Source organism: Pseudorca crassidens, chromosome 19, assembly GCF_039906515.1.
Source record: "Pseudorca crassidens isolate mPseCra1 chromosome 19, mPseCra1.hap1, whole genome shotgun sequence".
Lineage (NCBI taxonomy): Eukaryota > Metazoa > Chordata > Mammalia > Artiodactyla > Delphinidae > Pseudorca > Pseudorca crassidens.
In genome coordinates, this window is record NC_090314.1 from 37,320,856 (window position 1) to 37,338,332 (window position 17,477).

The 17,477-nt window shown below is 37.4% G+C and overlaps 1 protein-coding gene across 2 annotated transcripts in view; it reads left to right on the forward strand.

Moving 5' to 3' along the window:
• The window catches only part of USP32 (ubiquitin specific peptidase 32), a 197,982-nt gene that overhangs the window by 94,011 nt on the left and 86,494 nt on the right, over positions 1-17,477 (forward strand). For both annotated transcript variants that reach the window (XM_067714913.1, XM_067714914.1), the window contains exons 3-5: positions 5,842-5,947; positions 10,125-10,243; positions 16,383-16,542. In XM_067714913.1, the coding sequence (XP_067571014.1) occupies positions 5,842-5,947; positions 10,125-10,243; positions 16,383-16,542 (385 nt within the window). The remainder of the gene's footprint in view (positions 1-5,841; positions 5,948-10,124; positions 10,244-16,382; positions 16,543-17,477) is intronic.

Consider the following 17,477-nt stretch of genomic DNA (forward strand, 5'->3'; position numbering starts at 1 on the left):
TTCAATGATTAAAGGATTGTTTCATTCACTTGAAAATAGTTATTTACTATATTATTGTAAAACAAAAGGTATGTCAAGTTGACCTTTTGCCAGTTCCTATAGACTGTTTGTTTTTCCAAAACTAAACATTCATCACATCCTTGTAGGAGAATCTGAAGCATAAGATTAATCCAAGTCTAAAATTAATTTTGCTAAGATTTCTATATAAGATTCAAAATCATTTAAGTAAAAACAAGCGATATCTGTATAAATTTGATCTAAAATGCTCTACTTAAGGAGTAAACAAATGATTATCTATTATAATTATCTTTAAAAATGTATTTTTCTAATACCATTTATATAAAAAGGAATAGTGAGTGCTGAAAAGCAGTAAACAGTCAGATAAAATCCCTGTCCCTCATGTGGCTTACATTTTTGTCAGGAGAGGCAGATAATAAGCAAAACATACAAAATGAAAAAATTGCCCATCTTTTAAAACTCTCAAATGACTGTACTTTGTATAATTTATTCTCTTCAGCTTTCCTTTAAGATAACATTAACAGAAGGGTATATGTTATTAGTTCTTTTGATCCTAAGAAGCAGAGAATCACTTAAGTTTCCTTAAATAAATGGTTGGTTATAAGGAATACAAGAAAATAGGAATCTTAGACTACTACTGTGTCTGGTTTTAACATTACAATGGGCTCACATTCAGAAGAATGAAATGGAGTTCAGGAACTTCAAAATTGTCTAGGATCCTGTGTATTTTAATCATTAATGTGTCCCATGAATCTACTCCTAATTTCTTACGGTTGATAGCATTTAATGGGGAAGATTGCTGGTAGGTTGGTCAGAATGGGACTCTAGCTGCCAACAAACGTGGATGGTGGAGTGAAATGTCTATTTTCTTTTTTATTATTTTAATTAATTAATTTGGCTGCATTGGGTCTTAGTTGTGGCACATGGGGTCTTTCATTGCGGTGCTTGGGCTCTTTGTTGCAGAGCATGGGCTTCTCTCTAGTTGTGGCACAGGCTCCAGAGCACGCTGGCTCAGTAGTTGCAGCACGTGGGCTCTCTAGTTATGGCGTACGGGCTCTAGAGCGCGCCCCCTGCATTGGAAGGCAGATTCTTAACCACTGGACCACCAGGGAGGTCCCTGAAATGTCTATTTTCTTAAGTGCACTCAATAATTCAAAAAATATTTGCTGTCTGTAACGTATGAGGCACTAAAGGATTTATTGCAGTATTTAAGATCTACCAAAAATGTAAAGAAATAAAGCAGAATAAAAGCATTTTCTATACAGATGAAATCCTCTCTACCTTTCTCCCCACAATATTCATTTCCCCACAGAAATCATAATTGTTTTCCTAAAATTCATGTTTCAGAAAAGTGGTGTTTCCACTTTTGGTGTTTTAATCTTTGGGGTTGGAACAAGACAGGTGTTTTAAAGTGGGAAACAAAATTCAAAGCTGCTTTCTAACAATAACTTAATAGGTTAAGGCACTAATTGTCTATTTTAAAAATCTTTTCTAAACAAACAAGGAGAACATTTGTGCTGAACAATCAGGTATAATCAGGTGTTTATTATTAGTTGATAGTGATAAACAGGTTCTAAGTAGAAGTTCTCCCATGTTTGTTTGTTTATTTTTAGTATGTTTTAATTGTGGTAAAATATTTATAACATAAAATTTACCATTTTAACTATTTTTAAGTACACGTTTCAGTGGCAATAATTTCATTCACCATGTTATGTTGTGTCCAGTCATCACCACTATCTATTTCCAAAGTTTTTCATCACTCCAAATAACATAAGGTTATTTTTCAGTCATAAAAATCCTGTTGATGGAGTTGGGTGACTCTCCATGACAGCTCTTTTTGTTGGTTCAGCTTTACAGGCAGTGTCAATTTTCCCCCCTTTTTTCTTTTTTCCCTGCACTGAAGCCAAAATGTTTATTTTCAATTTGTTACTCATTCATAAGACAATAGTGCACATTTTAGTGGGTCTTTTTCTTTTAATGAATTTTTTGTGTGTGTGGTATAGTTGATGTACATATATATATATATGTTTCAGGTGTACAAAATAGTGATTCACAATTTTTAAAGGTTTTATTCCATTTATAGTTATTATAAAATATTGGCTGTATTCCCTGTATTGTACAATATATCCTTGTAGCTTATTTATTTTATACATAGTAGTTTTCATCTCTTAATCCTTTACCCCTGTCTTGCCCCTCCCCTCTTTCTCATCCTTGCTGGTAACCACTAGTTTGTTCTCTATATCTGTGAGTCTGTTTCTTTTTTGTTGTATTCACTACGTATTTGTTTGTTTGTTTGTTTTAGATTCCACATATGATATTGTACCATATTTGTCTTTCTCTTACTTATTTCACTTAGCATAATACCCTCCAAGTCCATCCGTGTTGTTGCAGATGGCAAAATTTCGTTCTACTTTATGACCGAGTAGTATTCTGTTGTGTATATGTATGTGTACACACACGCACCCCACATCTTCTTTATGCATTCATCTGTTAATGGATACTTAGGTTGCTTCCATATCTTGGCTATTGTAAATAATGCTATGAACATTGGGGTACATGTTTCTTTTTGAATTAGTGTTTTTGTTTGGCAGTGTCAAATCTTTGGCACGTACATATCAGAAAGAGCATCTATAAATCAGTAGTGAAGTAATGGAAGTCATGCTAGGGAGAGGGCTTGTGCAATTAGGTGCATGGCCCAGAAGTGGTGTCTGTCATTTCTATCCATAACCTTTTGGCCAGAAGTAGTCATACAGCCCTATTCAGCCGCAAGAAGCATGAGGAAATGTCTCCATGCCTTATGTCCCCAAAGAAAGGAGAACTACCTTTGTGAGAGCATCAGAAGTCTTTTCTACAAATATCTAGGCCTAGTATTCTCATGCTTTATGCTCTCAGATTCCCTTTTGAAGTTACTGCTTAGAATTATCTTCTTGTTATCCTACTTCCATGTTACCTTAGTTCAGTGATGTCCTCTAGAAAGGAACATAGAAACATTATTAATATTGAAACATTCAATCGATATCAAAATGTAATGATTAGTTGGAGATGAAATGGAAAAGATTGCATGTATATGGGAGTATTAGTATAAATTCATGATGTGTTTTACTTTCCTAGATCTGTCCACTGAAAAGTTTGAGAAACAGTCACTAATACCCAGGCAATAAGCACCACTAGTATCCTGATTGTGATCTCTAAGTACAACTTCCCATTTGAAAGAACAAGGCTGTTTGGAAAAATGTCTGATTCTAGGTCTGGGTCAGGGAATTTATAAAATGAGCTTAGACCATCTTGTCATACCAGAAAGTAAGGAAGGTGTAAGACACTACTTAGAGTCATATAGAAGGGATTCAGGAGCCAATTCGAAGAGTCTCTCTCTACAAAGGGATGGGCAAAAATGGGGAAATTGATCATCACTAAGGATAATTGTAAGGAGATTGAAACATATCAAATATATATTTTATTTATTTATTTATTTATTTATTTATTTTTTGCGGTACGCAGGCCTCTCACTGTTGTGGCCTCTCCCGTTGCGGAGCACAGGCTCCAGACATGCAGGCTCAGCGGCCATGGCTCATGGGACCAGCCGCTCCACGGCACGTGGGATCTTCCCTGACCGGGGCACGAACCCGTGTCTCCTGCATCGGCAGGTGGACTCTCAACCACTGCGCCACCAGGGAAGCCCCTCTATCTTTAACTTTTGATTTTATTTTCTCTTTGTTACTGTACCACAGAGAAGATCTCTCTCCATACTCTTCCCTCTCCTTCGGCAGTAGACTGCTGTTATTTATTCCTCAGTGTTTGCTAGCACAGTGGCGGAGGTGGGTGAGGGGTACCAGGGGCCGGCGGACATTCTCTGTTGTCCTATTTCTGTCTCAGTTCTAGGGGATCATTATGTCTCTGGATCTTGGAGGGCAAGACTTTCTCAGTGATTCTGCCTTTCCCCCAATGGTAGGGGATTTTTAAAGGTCTGGGGCTTTAAAAATCAGGGATAGAGGGGGTTTTCTGTTACCTTCCTCTGGTTATGCAGGGGCTAACTAAAAATAGTTATTCTATGAAGTATACTTCTTATGTTCTTTTTATGTTTTATATATTCTGATTTGAGGCCATCTCCCTATGCTAGTTTTTGCTCTCAGTGGCACTAAACACACAGTTTTTGGCATCAGCTGTCAGAGTATTATTAAATATATTTATAAATATCATTTAATGAATATGTATTTTCATATGTTGACCATTTAAGTTTTATTCCTTGAATTATCTTTAATCGTGTATTTCAATGACAAATTCTGCATGGCAGATACTAGGTCGGGTTTTTTTCCTTTTTCTTTTTTAAACAACACAGCACTTGCCGATGCCAAATGTGTGGAGTTTTTTCCCCACATCAATCAGTTCTCCAACTCTCTGAACACCAACTGGGTGTCCTACAATTCAATTCAGTTCTGATACTAACTATCCAGAGTTAGTGCAGACCCCACAGGTCTGCCCCCCACTTCAGAAGTTGCCAGTCGCAGGTCCCCGACGTCCTGTACTTCTGACCAATCAGCTATAAGTCGAGGGTTCCCATGTTCCCCTTCTGGGATTCAGTAATTTGCTAGAATGGCCCACAGAACTCAGGAAGGCACTTTATTTAATATCACCAGTTTATTATAAAGGATATAACTCAGGAACAGCCAAATGCAAAAAGATGCATGGGATGGCGGGGGGCAGTTAGGAGGGCGATGGTGCACAGTACTTTCTTGTCCTTTCTGGATGTTCCAACCTTCTTGCACCTTGATGTGTTCACCAATAAACCCGTAGTTTAGGGGTTCTTATAGAAGTTCCATTACATAGGCATGAATGATTAAGTCACTTGCCATTGGTGATTAGCTCAATCTTCAGCTCCTCTCCCTTTCCCTGACTTTGGGAAGTGGGGCTGAAAGTTCTAATCCTCTAATCACATCGTTAGTTCCTCTGACTACCAGCTCCCATTGTGAGGCTTTGTAAGGACTCACCAAGAGTCACCTTATTAGCATAAATTCAGGTATGGTTTAAAGGGGTATTATCAATAACAAAAGATGCTCCTTTCACCTGTATCACTCTGGGAATTCCAAAGATTTTAGAAGCTCTTGTGTCAGGAACCTGGAGGAAGACCAAACATATGTTTGTTGTATCACACTATCACACTAGGCACTCAACACAGAATTGTTGAATAAATGAATTTATGTGATTGCTGTTACTGTCCCTTTCTTATGAATAGCTTTTCTTCTTTATTTCTGATTACCATAATACTCAATTCTAAGAGTATAAAAATGTCTTTCTGTATTTTCTTCTTTTTTTTACGTAAAATCTAAATATATTTGACATATAACTTTGTATAAATTTAAGGTGTACAACATGTTAATTAGGTACATTTATATACTGCAGTATAATTGCCACTGTATTTCTGAACATTCACTTAGAGAATGTTGATCTTTCAAATCAAAATTATGTATATATGTTTAACAGAGGTTGAAGGAAGTTGTCTAATTGCGTGAAATCCTTATCACATTATTGGGACTATTGAAGGGGAGGAACTTATCTTTTTGGACCTTGATGAGGACTCCCAAGAAAAAGAAAATTCAGTGTGTGAGCCAGTGATATATGTCCTTTAGGATAAGTACAGTATATTCTTGGCTGAGTGCCATAACAAGGTGTAACGGAGGAAGAAGAGGGAGAAACAACATCATTGCACTAAAATTTACCAGGACCTTGTTTGGAGATGGAGATAAGATTTATTAAAGGTGATGTCAGCCTCACATTCCTCGACAACTGAAATGTCTATAGTTGATTGTATCATTCATTTTCTCCTAGGTGATTTATTGTTCTTTTGGTGGAACATCCAAAGGCCTGCACTTCAATAACTTAATAGTTGGACTTGTCCTTCTTACAAGAGGCAGAGATGAAGAGAAAGCAAAATGTGAGTACTTCTATTATCTCAAAATGTTAAAATACTACATCTGTGTACAGAATAATCTACCGCAAAATTTTGATGACAGTCAAAGGATTTGAAGTGATGTTTCTCCAAAGGAGATATACAAGTAGCCAGTAAGCACTTGAAAAAATGTTAAACATAAGTAGTTATTTGGGAAGTGTAAATTCAAATTACAATTAGATACCACGTAAGTGTAAGATAGATAATGAAGCCACTTTGGAAAACTGGCAGTTTCTCAAACTGTTAATCACTGAGTTTTCATATGATCCCACAATTTCATTCCTAGGTATATACCCAAGAAAACTAAAAACATATATTCATTAAAAAAAAAAAAGTTCCTAACAGCACTGTTCATAATGGTTACAAAATGGTAACAACCCTAATGCCCATCAACTGTGCATTCAGCATAAACAAAACGTGATATAACCAACAATAGAATATTACTCAACAATAAGAAGGAATAAAGTACTGCGTAGGAGCGGGAAAAATTTCCCTAATTAAGTTGATATAAGACAGATTAACAGGAGAAAACCAAACAAATTTTGTATGTATGTACAGGAGCCCCATAAAAATATGAAACCCAAAGGGCAGCCAGGTAATTGAGGCTTATATAACATTCTGAGCTAAGGAAAGGGATAGGGATCTGAGGGTACAAGAGGAAGGGAGTCCATTCACAGGAAGGCAGAGATGTTTGGAGAACAAAGGTTGCCCTGTTATACTAGTTTCTTAGGTAAAAAAGTATCTCTGATAACAACTCTCTTTCCGGTATAGGCCTTTTTTCCAATGTAAATTTAGGCTGTTGATGGGGAGGTAATGAGCATTTCTGAATCTGCTGGGTTTTGATTGCCTTTAAGCTCAAAATAATTGTCAAGCCAAAGTGACGTATTTGGGGGCAACAAATTCTGCTCTCCTCCAACAGATACATGCTACCACATAGATGAACCTGAAAACGTTATGCTAAGTGATAAATGCCAGTCAAAATAGAACACACATTATGTGGTTCCAATCATATGACATGTCCAGATTAGGCAAATTTATAGAGACAGAATATAGATTAGTGGTTGCCAGAGGCTAGGGGGAAAGGGAAATGGAGAGCTTACTGCCAATGAGTATGGGGGTTTCTTTTGGGTGAAAATGTTCTGTAATTAGATAGTGGTGATGATTGCACAGCTGTGTAAATATATTAAAAAACACTGAATTGCACACTTTAAAAGAGTGAATTTTATGGAACGTGCCTTATATCTTAGTAAAGCTGATTTTTAAAAAGTAATTCTGAATACATAGATTTAGCAATCTATTCTTGCCTTACTTCACAAATACAACCAGAAGTTCACTTGATAATACTTTATACAAATTCTTGGTAAAAGGTTTAATTATTTATCATGGTTTTACTTTTAACTTCAGAGATGAATTTTATTAGGTGAATTACGTAAGCCCAGAAGAGGATGGCACCTTTAAGTTCTACTAAGCAGGGAAATTTTATGTTACAATGAGACGGCATCATTTACCCTCTAAATATGAAAGGGAAGACAACCTTAGTTGATCATTCATTGTCCATCTGTGTTACCTAGGATATGCATTTATTTACTTAATTTTTAATTCATTCATTTGATTACTTATAATGTCTTATGTTTCCTCATTCTTTTCTTTGAGCTCCCCCAAGGCAAATCTGCTCTTAACAAGAATATTAGTAAACAATGTAAATTTTATTGAAAATTTTCCAGGGGAGATGAGAGGGAAATGTCAGATGACAGTTAAAATTTAAGTGACAGCATGGGAGGACTCAGCTAGAATTGCTCTATCTCTGACACTCTGACCCCAATGTCTGGCACATCGTAGGAATTCAGTAGTATAATTTGACTATTATCATAATTAATGATTCTCAGAGCAAAACATGGGAGAAAGACCAAGAGCAAAAAAGCTAGCTTGACCAATTACTATATGTATGACTCTGGGCCTCTTCCTTGAACTTCTGAGCCCCTGTTTTTCATCAATACAAGGATGAAAGCGACATCCACCAAAATCTTTCACTGTAAAACTCAGAAGAAAAAATGTATGTAAAGCACCTGGCAAGTATCAAGAACTAGCGGGCAATCAATAAATTGTTAACTTTTACTGTTTTCTCAAAGTGATTGTTTATATACACACATATGTACCTACAGTTAAACATGTGAAAAACATTGAGGCCAAAATAAACTTTCAAAGAAGAAAAAAAAAAGAAGAAAATTTTCCAGGGGGAGTTTAGGAAGGTGTTTATATTAAAGAGTATGACGTTTTGCTCTAAAAATCCCTAGAATTTTACCCTTGCCCACTGGATGCTGGTCTTTCTCTCTTCTTTCTTCCTTTTCTAAGCTGCCCTCTTACTTCTTCTAAATCTCTCAGAATCTTCTTTCTCATTTCTGAATTTAGACTGTTGTTCTTCAGCTGTTTCCTTTTTTACAGTTTTGCTGAGGTATAATTGATATACAATAAAATGTACATATTTAAAGAGTGTACATTTTGATGTTTTCAGACATGTATATATCCACATTATCACAATCAAGATAATGAACATATCCCTAAACCCAATTTTATGTATTGGAATTTAACTGAGATCCTGATTTTTTCAAATTAACATCCCTCTACCAACAAACACATACTCTGGCTCCAGGTAGCCAATAAATAAAAATAACCAATTTGAGGGTCATAAACACATATATTTAAAATTTTAAATCATTTTTATTATACAATTGTATTAGTTTCCTAGGGCAGCTGTAGCAAAGTACCACAAACTGGGTGGCTCAAAACAACAGAAATTTATTATCTCACAGTCTGGAGGCTAGAAGTCCAAAATTAAGATGTTAGCAGGGCCTTACTCCCTCTGAAATCTACAGGAAGGAATCCTTCTTTTTACCTAACTTCTGGTGGTAGCCCTCAATCCTTGGTATTCCTTGGCTTGCAGTTGCATCACTCCAATCTCTTTCCATCTCATCATGTGGCTTTCTTCCCACTGTTTCTGTCTTGTCTTCTTATAATTAATCATATTGGGTTAAGACCCACCCTAATGACCTCATCTTAACTTGATTATATCTGCAGAGACCCTGTTTCAAATAAGGTCACAATCATGGGTACTGAGGTTAAGACTTCAACATCTTTTGGAGCGGGGGAATATAATTTAACCCATAACAGATGGTCAGAGGCTTCTAGCAAATATTCCCCTTAAGAGAATCAGCCATGACATGTGGGAGGGCAGTTCAACTCATAACAGTAATATTTCAAACATACATGTAGTATGTACTTCCACCCAGCTTTATTATTTCTTACCATTGTGTCATATTTGTCCCAGAACTTGTTTTTTAAGAAATAAAAGATTATAGCCAAGGTGAGGCTCTTTCTCAGTATCCCTCCATATTCCCATCCACATTCTTCCCTTGACAGAAGTAACCACTCTCATGAAATTGGTGATCTTTCATTCCTCATGCAGGTCTTTATACATTTATGACATTTGTATGTATCCTTAAACATATCTTCAACTGTTTTACAGGTTTAAAACTTTTAAAATAGATAGTATACTATACAGGTTTTGCAATTTGCTTTTTCCCCTGAATATTATTGATATTTACTCATGTGGAAACACTTAGTTCCTTTATTCTAACTGCTATATAGTATTTCATTGTGTGTGTGTGTCTCAGGTTACCTATTTTTTTTGTTGATGGACATTTATCTTTTCTTTCCTAAATTTTGCTATTACAAAGAATACTTCAGTGTATGTTGTACCTTATGCATGTATGTATGAGAGTTTCTCACAAGTGGAGGTAGAGTTGCCTAGAAATTGAATTTCTAGCATAAATATTCATCTTTACTAGATTTTGGCAAGGTGTTCTCTGAAGTGTTACAGTAATCTATACTCATTAACAGTATATAAGAGTTCCTGTTTATCCCAGTTTATTGCTAACACTTGGTATTGTCACACCCAAACATTTTTGCAAATTTGGTATTTGAAAAGATACCACATTCCTGTTTTAATTAGCATTGTTTTTTTAAGGAATAAATTAAATTATATATTTATAAAGTGCTTGGCACTAGTAATCACTCAATAATTGTTACCTATCTCTTCCCTCTCTACTTCCACCAGAGTACGTTTAATCTATGATAAAATTACTTTATTCTTTCTTTCTCCTAGACATTTTTAGTCTTTTTGCAAGTGAATCCGGGAGCTATGTTATACGGGAAGAAATGGAAAGAATGCTCCATGTGGTGGATGGTAAAGTCCCAGATACACTCAGGAAGTGTTTCTCAGAGGTATATTTAAAGATTTACATTTCATCCCTCCCTGTGGACAAAGTATTAACTCTTAGTTGTATAATGAATTTAGCTGTGATGAATAGATGTTTATGTGTAGCATATTCTTGACATTTTTCTATTTAATGTTTGATGCTTTAACGATTTGTGTGCTATGCTCGAAGGTGCATGACACTACTGCTGTGTTTGTGAATCTGAAAATTCCCAATTCCCAATAAAGGCAACTGTCTATACTTAACGGTATAATGAAACATACTCCTCCACTGTCACACCAGCACACATACAGACACACACACAGGTGATCCTGCAGAAACAGCATTGCTTAGGTTGTGGTGCTCATTGCTTTTCATCATGAGCATGTAGATATATCACTCACTGGCCTTGAGCCATAGGTGACCTCTATGATCCATCAATGCCTATTTTATCATTTATTTTACTTAATTGATTTGCATAGTGAAATATTTGGGTTTTAAAAATTTGTCATTTTCCTGTTTTCATAAATAATATATTTTCATTGTAAAAAAACTTTAACAACAGAAAATGTGTATCTTTAACAGAGAAAATTCTTTTATTTCTTTTCAGAGGTCTGCTAATATGGGAAAAGTCCCAAGAGATGGCAGGGTAAAGTCCTTTTACAAGTTTCTGATTCTTTCCTGCAGCACTCAGTGCTGTATGATTTCTTATGGGTGACTATTTGACCCACTTCCATTTCACTTTCACTGCTCTTGGTTTTATTCAGAGAGTTTTAATTCAATTTAGTTTAGTCACCTTCCTAACTATATAAGCATTGATTGTTAATACCCCAGCCATATGTGGTTCTTTTTTTTTTAATATAAATTTATTTTATTTATTCATTTATTCTGGCTGTGTTGGGTCTTCGTTGCTGTGCGCGCGCTTTCTCTAGTTGCAGCGAGAGGGGGGCTACTCTTCCGTGCAGTGCGTGGGCTTCTCATTGTGGTGGCTTCTCTCATTGTGGAGCACAGGCTCTAGGCACACGGGCTTCAGTAGTTGCGGCATGCAGGCTCAGTAGTTGTGGCTCACAGGCTCTAGAGCACAGGCTCAGTAGTTGTGGCTCACGGGCTTAGTTGCTCTGCAGCATGTGGGATCTTCCCGGACCAGGGATCGAACCCATGTCCCCTGCATTGGCAGACGGATTCTCAACCACTGCGCCACCAGGGGAGCCCATGTGTGTGGTTCTTATATCTCTTTGGACTCTCTGGCTTTACCTTTAGCTTTTCATCACTCTGGCTTTAAGTTTCCTCTGTGTTGATAGCACCTGGAGATTTCCCTTTCTTGCTTTTGAGCTTGGCTAAGCAGTTTTTGGTAGTAGTTATGGTGTTACATTTTACTAAACATTTCTGTGTGTTTGGTGCAGAAGGATTGTCCTCCTGCATTTTTGGTTCTTACTTATTGACTGGAAGTTGCTGTGATGGTATTTCAGTACCTCAAGACAAACTAGATCATTTTTTTTTCCCCTAATAAAATTTGCTGACCAGAAAAAAAAACTGATCTCATCTTTACAGGCCTGATTACTTGAATTTTTCACAGAGATGTTAAGTGCTTGCTCATTTCTGGGGAGAATTATATATATATATATATATTTTTTTTTTTAATATTTTATTTGTTTATTTTGCCATGTTGGGTCTTAGTTGCGGCATGCGGGATCTTTTGTTGAGGCATGCGGGCTTCTCTCTAGTTGTGGTGTGAGGGTTTTCTCTCTCTAGTTGTGGCACGCAGGCTCCAGGGCACGTGGGCTCTGTAGTTTGTGGCACACGGCCTCTAGATGAGACGTGCAGCCTTAGTTGCCCCGTGGCATGTGGGGTCTTAGTTCCCTGACCAAGGATTGAACGGGTATCCCCTGCATTGGAAGGTGGATTCTTTACCACTGGATACCAGGGAAGTTCCTATTTTTTTTCATTTTAATAAGGTTTATGCAGACATTACCATTTTATAGATGGGGATTAAATGTGGTTAGCCACCCAGTTCTCTTATAATTTAGGCACAATAGCAGGTACATATATTAGATAATAATTAGTGCTATAGGGAAAAATAAAGTAGACTACAGGGCATAGGTGGTGATGGAGAGGAGGTAGCCAAGTGTAGGTATTTTGTATAGTATAGTTAGGAGAGGCTTATCAGAGAAAGTGACATTTGAACAAAGAATTTTAAGGAAGTGAGAGAGAAAACCCACGCGGATATCTAAGGAAAGCATTTTTCATGAAGAGAATATAGCAAAAGCCCTCAGGGGAAGTATGCTTGACTTGTTCAAGGAACAAGAAGAGGTCAATTTAGCTGGAATGGAATGAGCAAGGGAATAGTAGGAAATGAAGCTACAGAGGTTGGGGGACGGGGTGGGATGGGGTAGGGAGATTACACATGGCCCTGTAGGACAGTGTGAGTTCTTCAGCTTTCACCCTGAGTGAGACAGAAATCTTTCGAGGTATTTGAGCAGGAAAATATATGAGTTTTTTTTTGCTGTTGTTTAATTACTTTTTTTTTTTTTTTTTGGCTGCGTTAGGTCTTCGTTGCTGTGCGCGGGCTTTCTCTAGTTGCAGCGAGCAAAGGCTACTCTTTGTCGCGATGCATGGGCTTCTGATTGTGGTGGCTTCTCTTGTTGCGGAGCACAGGCTCTAGGGCGCACAGGCTTCAGTAGTTGTGGCTCGCGGACTCTAGAACACAGGCTCAGTAGTTGTGAAACATGCACTTAGTTGCTCCGCAGCATGTGGAATCTTCCTGGACCAGGGCTCGAACCCGTGTCCCCTGCATTGGCAGGTGGATTCTTAACCACTGCACCACCAGGGAAGTCCTGATTACATTTTAAACGTCATCATTTTGGCTCTTATGTAGAAAGTACACTGAACAGAGTCTGATTAAGGTATCTGAATAATCCAGGGAAGAGGTCATGGTGTAACAGTGAGGTGATGAGACTTTTCAGATTCTGCATTTATTTTGAAGGTGGAGTTGACAGGACCATTTCTTGTATTGATGATGGGCTGTGAGTGAAAGAGAAAAGGATGATTAAGGTGTTTCGCTTGATTTAGTAAATGAATGGAGTTGCCATTAACTGAGCTGGCTAACGCTATAGGGGAGGGAAGTTGGAGGTTTCAAAAGCAAGAGAAGTTTAAGACATAATTAGAGAATCATATTAGACATTCGGGTGGAGTGGTAACTGTGCTTTTTGACATATAAGTTGGAGTTCAGAGGAAAGGATTTGTTGGCTTATAGATGTGGATGAGGTCATCTAGGAGTGAATTAAGATAGAAAATGGATTGGAAGACTGAGTCCTGTACTCTGACGTATGGCGAGATGATGAAGAATCAAAACAGGAGCCTAAGGAATAGCTTGTGAGGAGGAACGAAAGAGAATGGTGTCCTAGAAGCCAAGAGATAAAAATGTTTCAAGAGGAAGGAGTATTTAACTACATCAAATAAGCCGAAAGATCAAGTGAGTTGTCCTTTGATCACTGAGAAGTGATCATTAGATTTGACAACGTGAAGTGTAGGTGATTGGTGTAGGTCCTGTGGAGTTAAAAAATCACTGGAGTCAGGATACTAGAAGGAGTGTGCTCATAAGAGGAAATTGTGACAGGGAAAGTGGAATGCTTAAAATTGCATTTATTGGAAAGGGAATGGATTTATAATAAAAATATCAATATAAGACTATGGTAATAAATGGTTGGGTTAGTCTTGTATGAAGGACAAGACCTATGGAAGAGGGAGGATCAAAGAAATGAGAGGCCTAGGTTTTGGGATACTCGTGTATAGCTGTTTAAATCACTAGGTACTCAAGGTTGATTTTAAAAAAACAAAAAAACAAGACTGTAAATGGGCTAATTTTACCTAATTCAACTATTTGATGTATTTATCTGCTGTAATTTCTGAGTAATGTGTGTGATGTGATCCAGATCCTTGCTTTTCAAGTTACCATGTTTCAGTAACTTGAAATGAAGGAAATCCATATAGGACTTATATTGTTTTTTTCTTACTGAATTTTTTTGGTTGTTGATTCTCAAGGTGGAAATTCGTATTTTACATTGTTCTTCAAAGATGTATCAGTTTCAGAAGTTTGTTTATTTTTATTTTTTTTTTGCGGTACGCGGACCTCTCACTGTTGTGGCCTCTCCCGTTGCGGAGCACAGGCTCCGGATGCGCAGGCTCAGCGGCCACGGCTCACGGGCCTAACCGCTCCGCAGCATGTGGGATCTTCCCGGACCGGGGCACGAACCCGTGTCCCCTGCATCGGCAGGCGGACTCTCAAACACTGCGCCACCAGGGAAGCCCAAGTCTGTTTATTTTTAGTTGCCTTTTATAGTACTGGAAAATTTTTTTTCTAGACTGCTATTATGACAGTTTATAAAAGGAGACTTCCCCTTTACTTCCCTTATTTAGAGCCATGATTCAAAAACATAAAAAGTCAGGTTTGGCAGATGGAATTTTGGTGCTACCAGTTATATGGAGTGATCCCAATGGGCAAGTGGATTTCAGAGATTGCTTTATATTTCACTAAGTCGGCCAGGCAGCGAAGTGTATAGTTTAGGCATGGAGACTTTGGAGCCTTGACTACCTGGGTTCAATCCTATCTCTGCCACGGTATAACCTTGAATGCATAACTTTTTGGAGCCTCAGTTTTCTCGTGTGTAAAATGGGGATAATAGTATCTCCTATAGAGGGTTGCTTGAGGATTAAATGAATATAAAAATATTTAGAATGGTGCTTAGGGCATTGTAAATACTCAATAAATATTACCTATATGTGAAGGTGGTAGAATAATAGGCAGCTTCTTTCTTTCTTAATGGTACATGAAGGTGCATCTTATAACATCATCTTAGTTTCACTGAAACCATTGAAACTACCACGTTCAACTGAATCTAAGATGCCATCGATTAATAACGTGCGCCTTTATGTATTATAAAGAACAAAAAACCTGCGAGTTACAATTGAAGGGTATTATTGATTTTAAGACTTTTCCCAATGTCAGAGATGTTAACTTGTAAAAATTAGTAGACTACAGGGCATAGGTGGTGCCCTTGCATCAGCTTGTAGGGTTTATACTGCAAACCCTCTTTCTAGACTAAATGTAGGGTAGAGAAAGAATATGGCTATGATTCTCTAAACATGTTGGCAATGTCCTCACATCCCTGCAGCAAGTCTGAATGCCATATTCTTCCATGTAGAAAAACAAGACTTCCAATGTTGTCTTGATCGCTTGGATTGCACTGTTAAGTGTTCTGAAACCATGAGGCTTAAGCATGTTGCTATACTTAATAGGATGCTACTAACAATATAGAAATTATTTCTACCATAACTCTTTTAGGTTCTAAGTTAATCCCTTAATATCTCCATCAGGATTAGAGCTGCTAGGCTCCTGAGTGTCATTAGAGCTGCTAGGCTCCTGAGTGTCATTCTTCATTGTATTTCTATGTGGGTTGCTTCTGCCTTTTTTCTCATAGAAACATCTGGCCCTCCCTCTACCTGGGTCCTCTTGTCTTCCAGTCAAAGAGATTGACTTACACAGCCATATGATGTTCTTTCTCAGCCTGGATACTTTTTTTCTCCAGAGATTTAGGAAGACAAATACTTGGAAAGAAAACAAAGAAATAGAAATCTCCTTGCTTCTTTTTGTATTCTAGTTGACTTGTGAATACATGTTTTCAGTGATGTCTTTTGGAGGAGGACTCCTGGATAGATTTTAATTCGCCAATGAAATTTAAAAGAATATTTAAATTCCATACATATTTAATTAAAATATGCTAATTCTGACCAATTGAAGTACTGAAGAAGAGGGATGAAGCAAGTGAAAAGTTGGTTTTATTAAATATTGAAAGAAATTCAGTTTACTGATTTCAGGATATACCTTAGCAAATAAAATGTGACTTATTAGTAGAAATGCACTGCTTTAATGAATTGATGAAATAATTTGCAATTAGCATATAGATTTTATGCAAATGAAAGTTCTGAAGTACAATTATATTTGAAAAATTTTATTTCCAGGTATATAGCCTATAGTGATATTTAGATAATTCTTCCTTTATAGATAGTAGAAGGGTAAATGTCAATTAAATGCAAATTTCAAGCTGTATAAGTTCCAAGTAGGTACCTTAAAATTTGACTAAACCTATGTTTTCTTGTTTTAATTTTAGGGCGAAAAGGTAAACTATGAAAAGTTTAGAAATTGGCTTCTTCTAAACAAAGATGCTTTTACCTTCTCTCGTTGGCTACTGTCTGGAGGTGTATATGTGACCCTCACTGATGATAGTGATACTCCCACTTTCTACCAAACTCTGGCTGGAGTCACACATTGTAAGTAATGGCATTTCATTGTGTTCTGTTCACTTTTTAATACAATTGCCTGGTAATACGAGAAAATGAGAATTTGCCTTTTATCAGTGGGTTTTTTCTTCCAAAGTATAGTAAAATGGAATACTGGAGGCTTGAGTACATAGCTGAAAAGGAAAACTCTCTTTTTTGTCTACTCACTGAATACTTTTGTACTCCAAATGTGTGGGGTATTTTTTTTTCCCCCACACCAAGCAATTCTCCAGTGCTCTATGGATACCAACTGGGTGTTCTGCATCTCAGTTCAGTCTGACACTGTCTACCTGGGGTTAGCACAGACCCCACAGTTTTAGGGCTCAGTCTCGAAAGACTGACCCTCTGCTCCCCACTTCAGACGCCAAGTCCAGATTGTGACCTGTGCTTCTGACCAACCACCTATAAATGAGACTTCCCATGACCCCCTCCTTGGGTTTGGTAATTTACTAGAACAGTTCACAGAACTTCAGGAAACAGTTACATTTACTGATTCATTATATAATAAAGGATATGTTGAAGGATACAGATGAACAGATACATAGGGCAGGATCTGGAAGGGCCCCAAACACAGGAACTTCTGTCCCTGTGGAGCTGTGATGCCCCAATTCTTCTGGCATGTAGATGTGTTTACCAGTCTAGAAGCCCTCCAGACCCTGTGCTTTGGGGATTTTTCTGCAGGCTTATTACATAAGTATGCCTGATTATTAACTACATTCTAGTTCATCTTCCCTCTCCAGAGAATGGGAATGGGGCTGAAAGTTCCGAGTTTCTAATTATGGCTTGGCCTTTCTAGTGACCAGACCCTTTCTAAGAGCTTACCAAAAGTCATCTCAGACATTAAAACAAAAGATTCCTATCACCCAGAAAATTGCGAGGAATTTAGGAGCTCTGTGTCAGAGATTCCTATCACTCAGGAAATTACA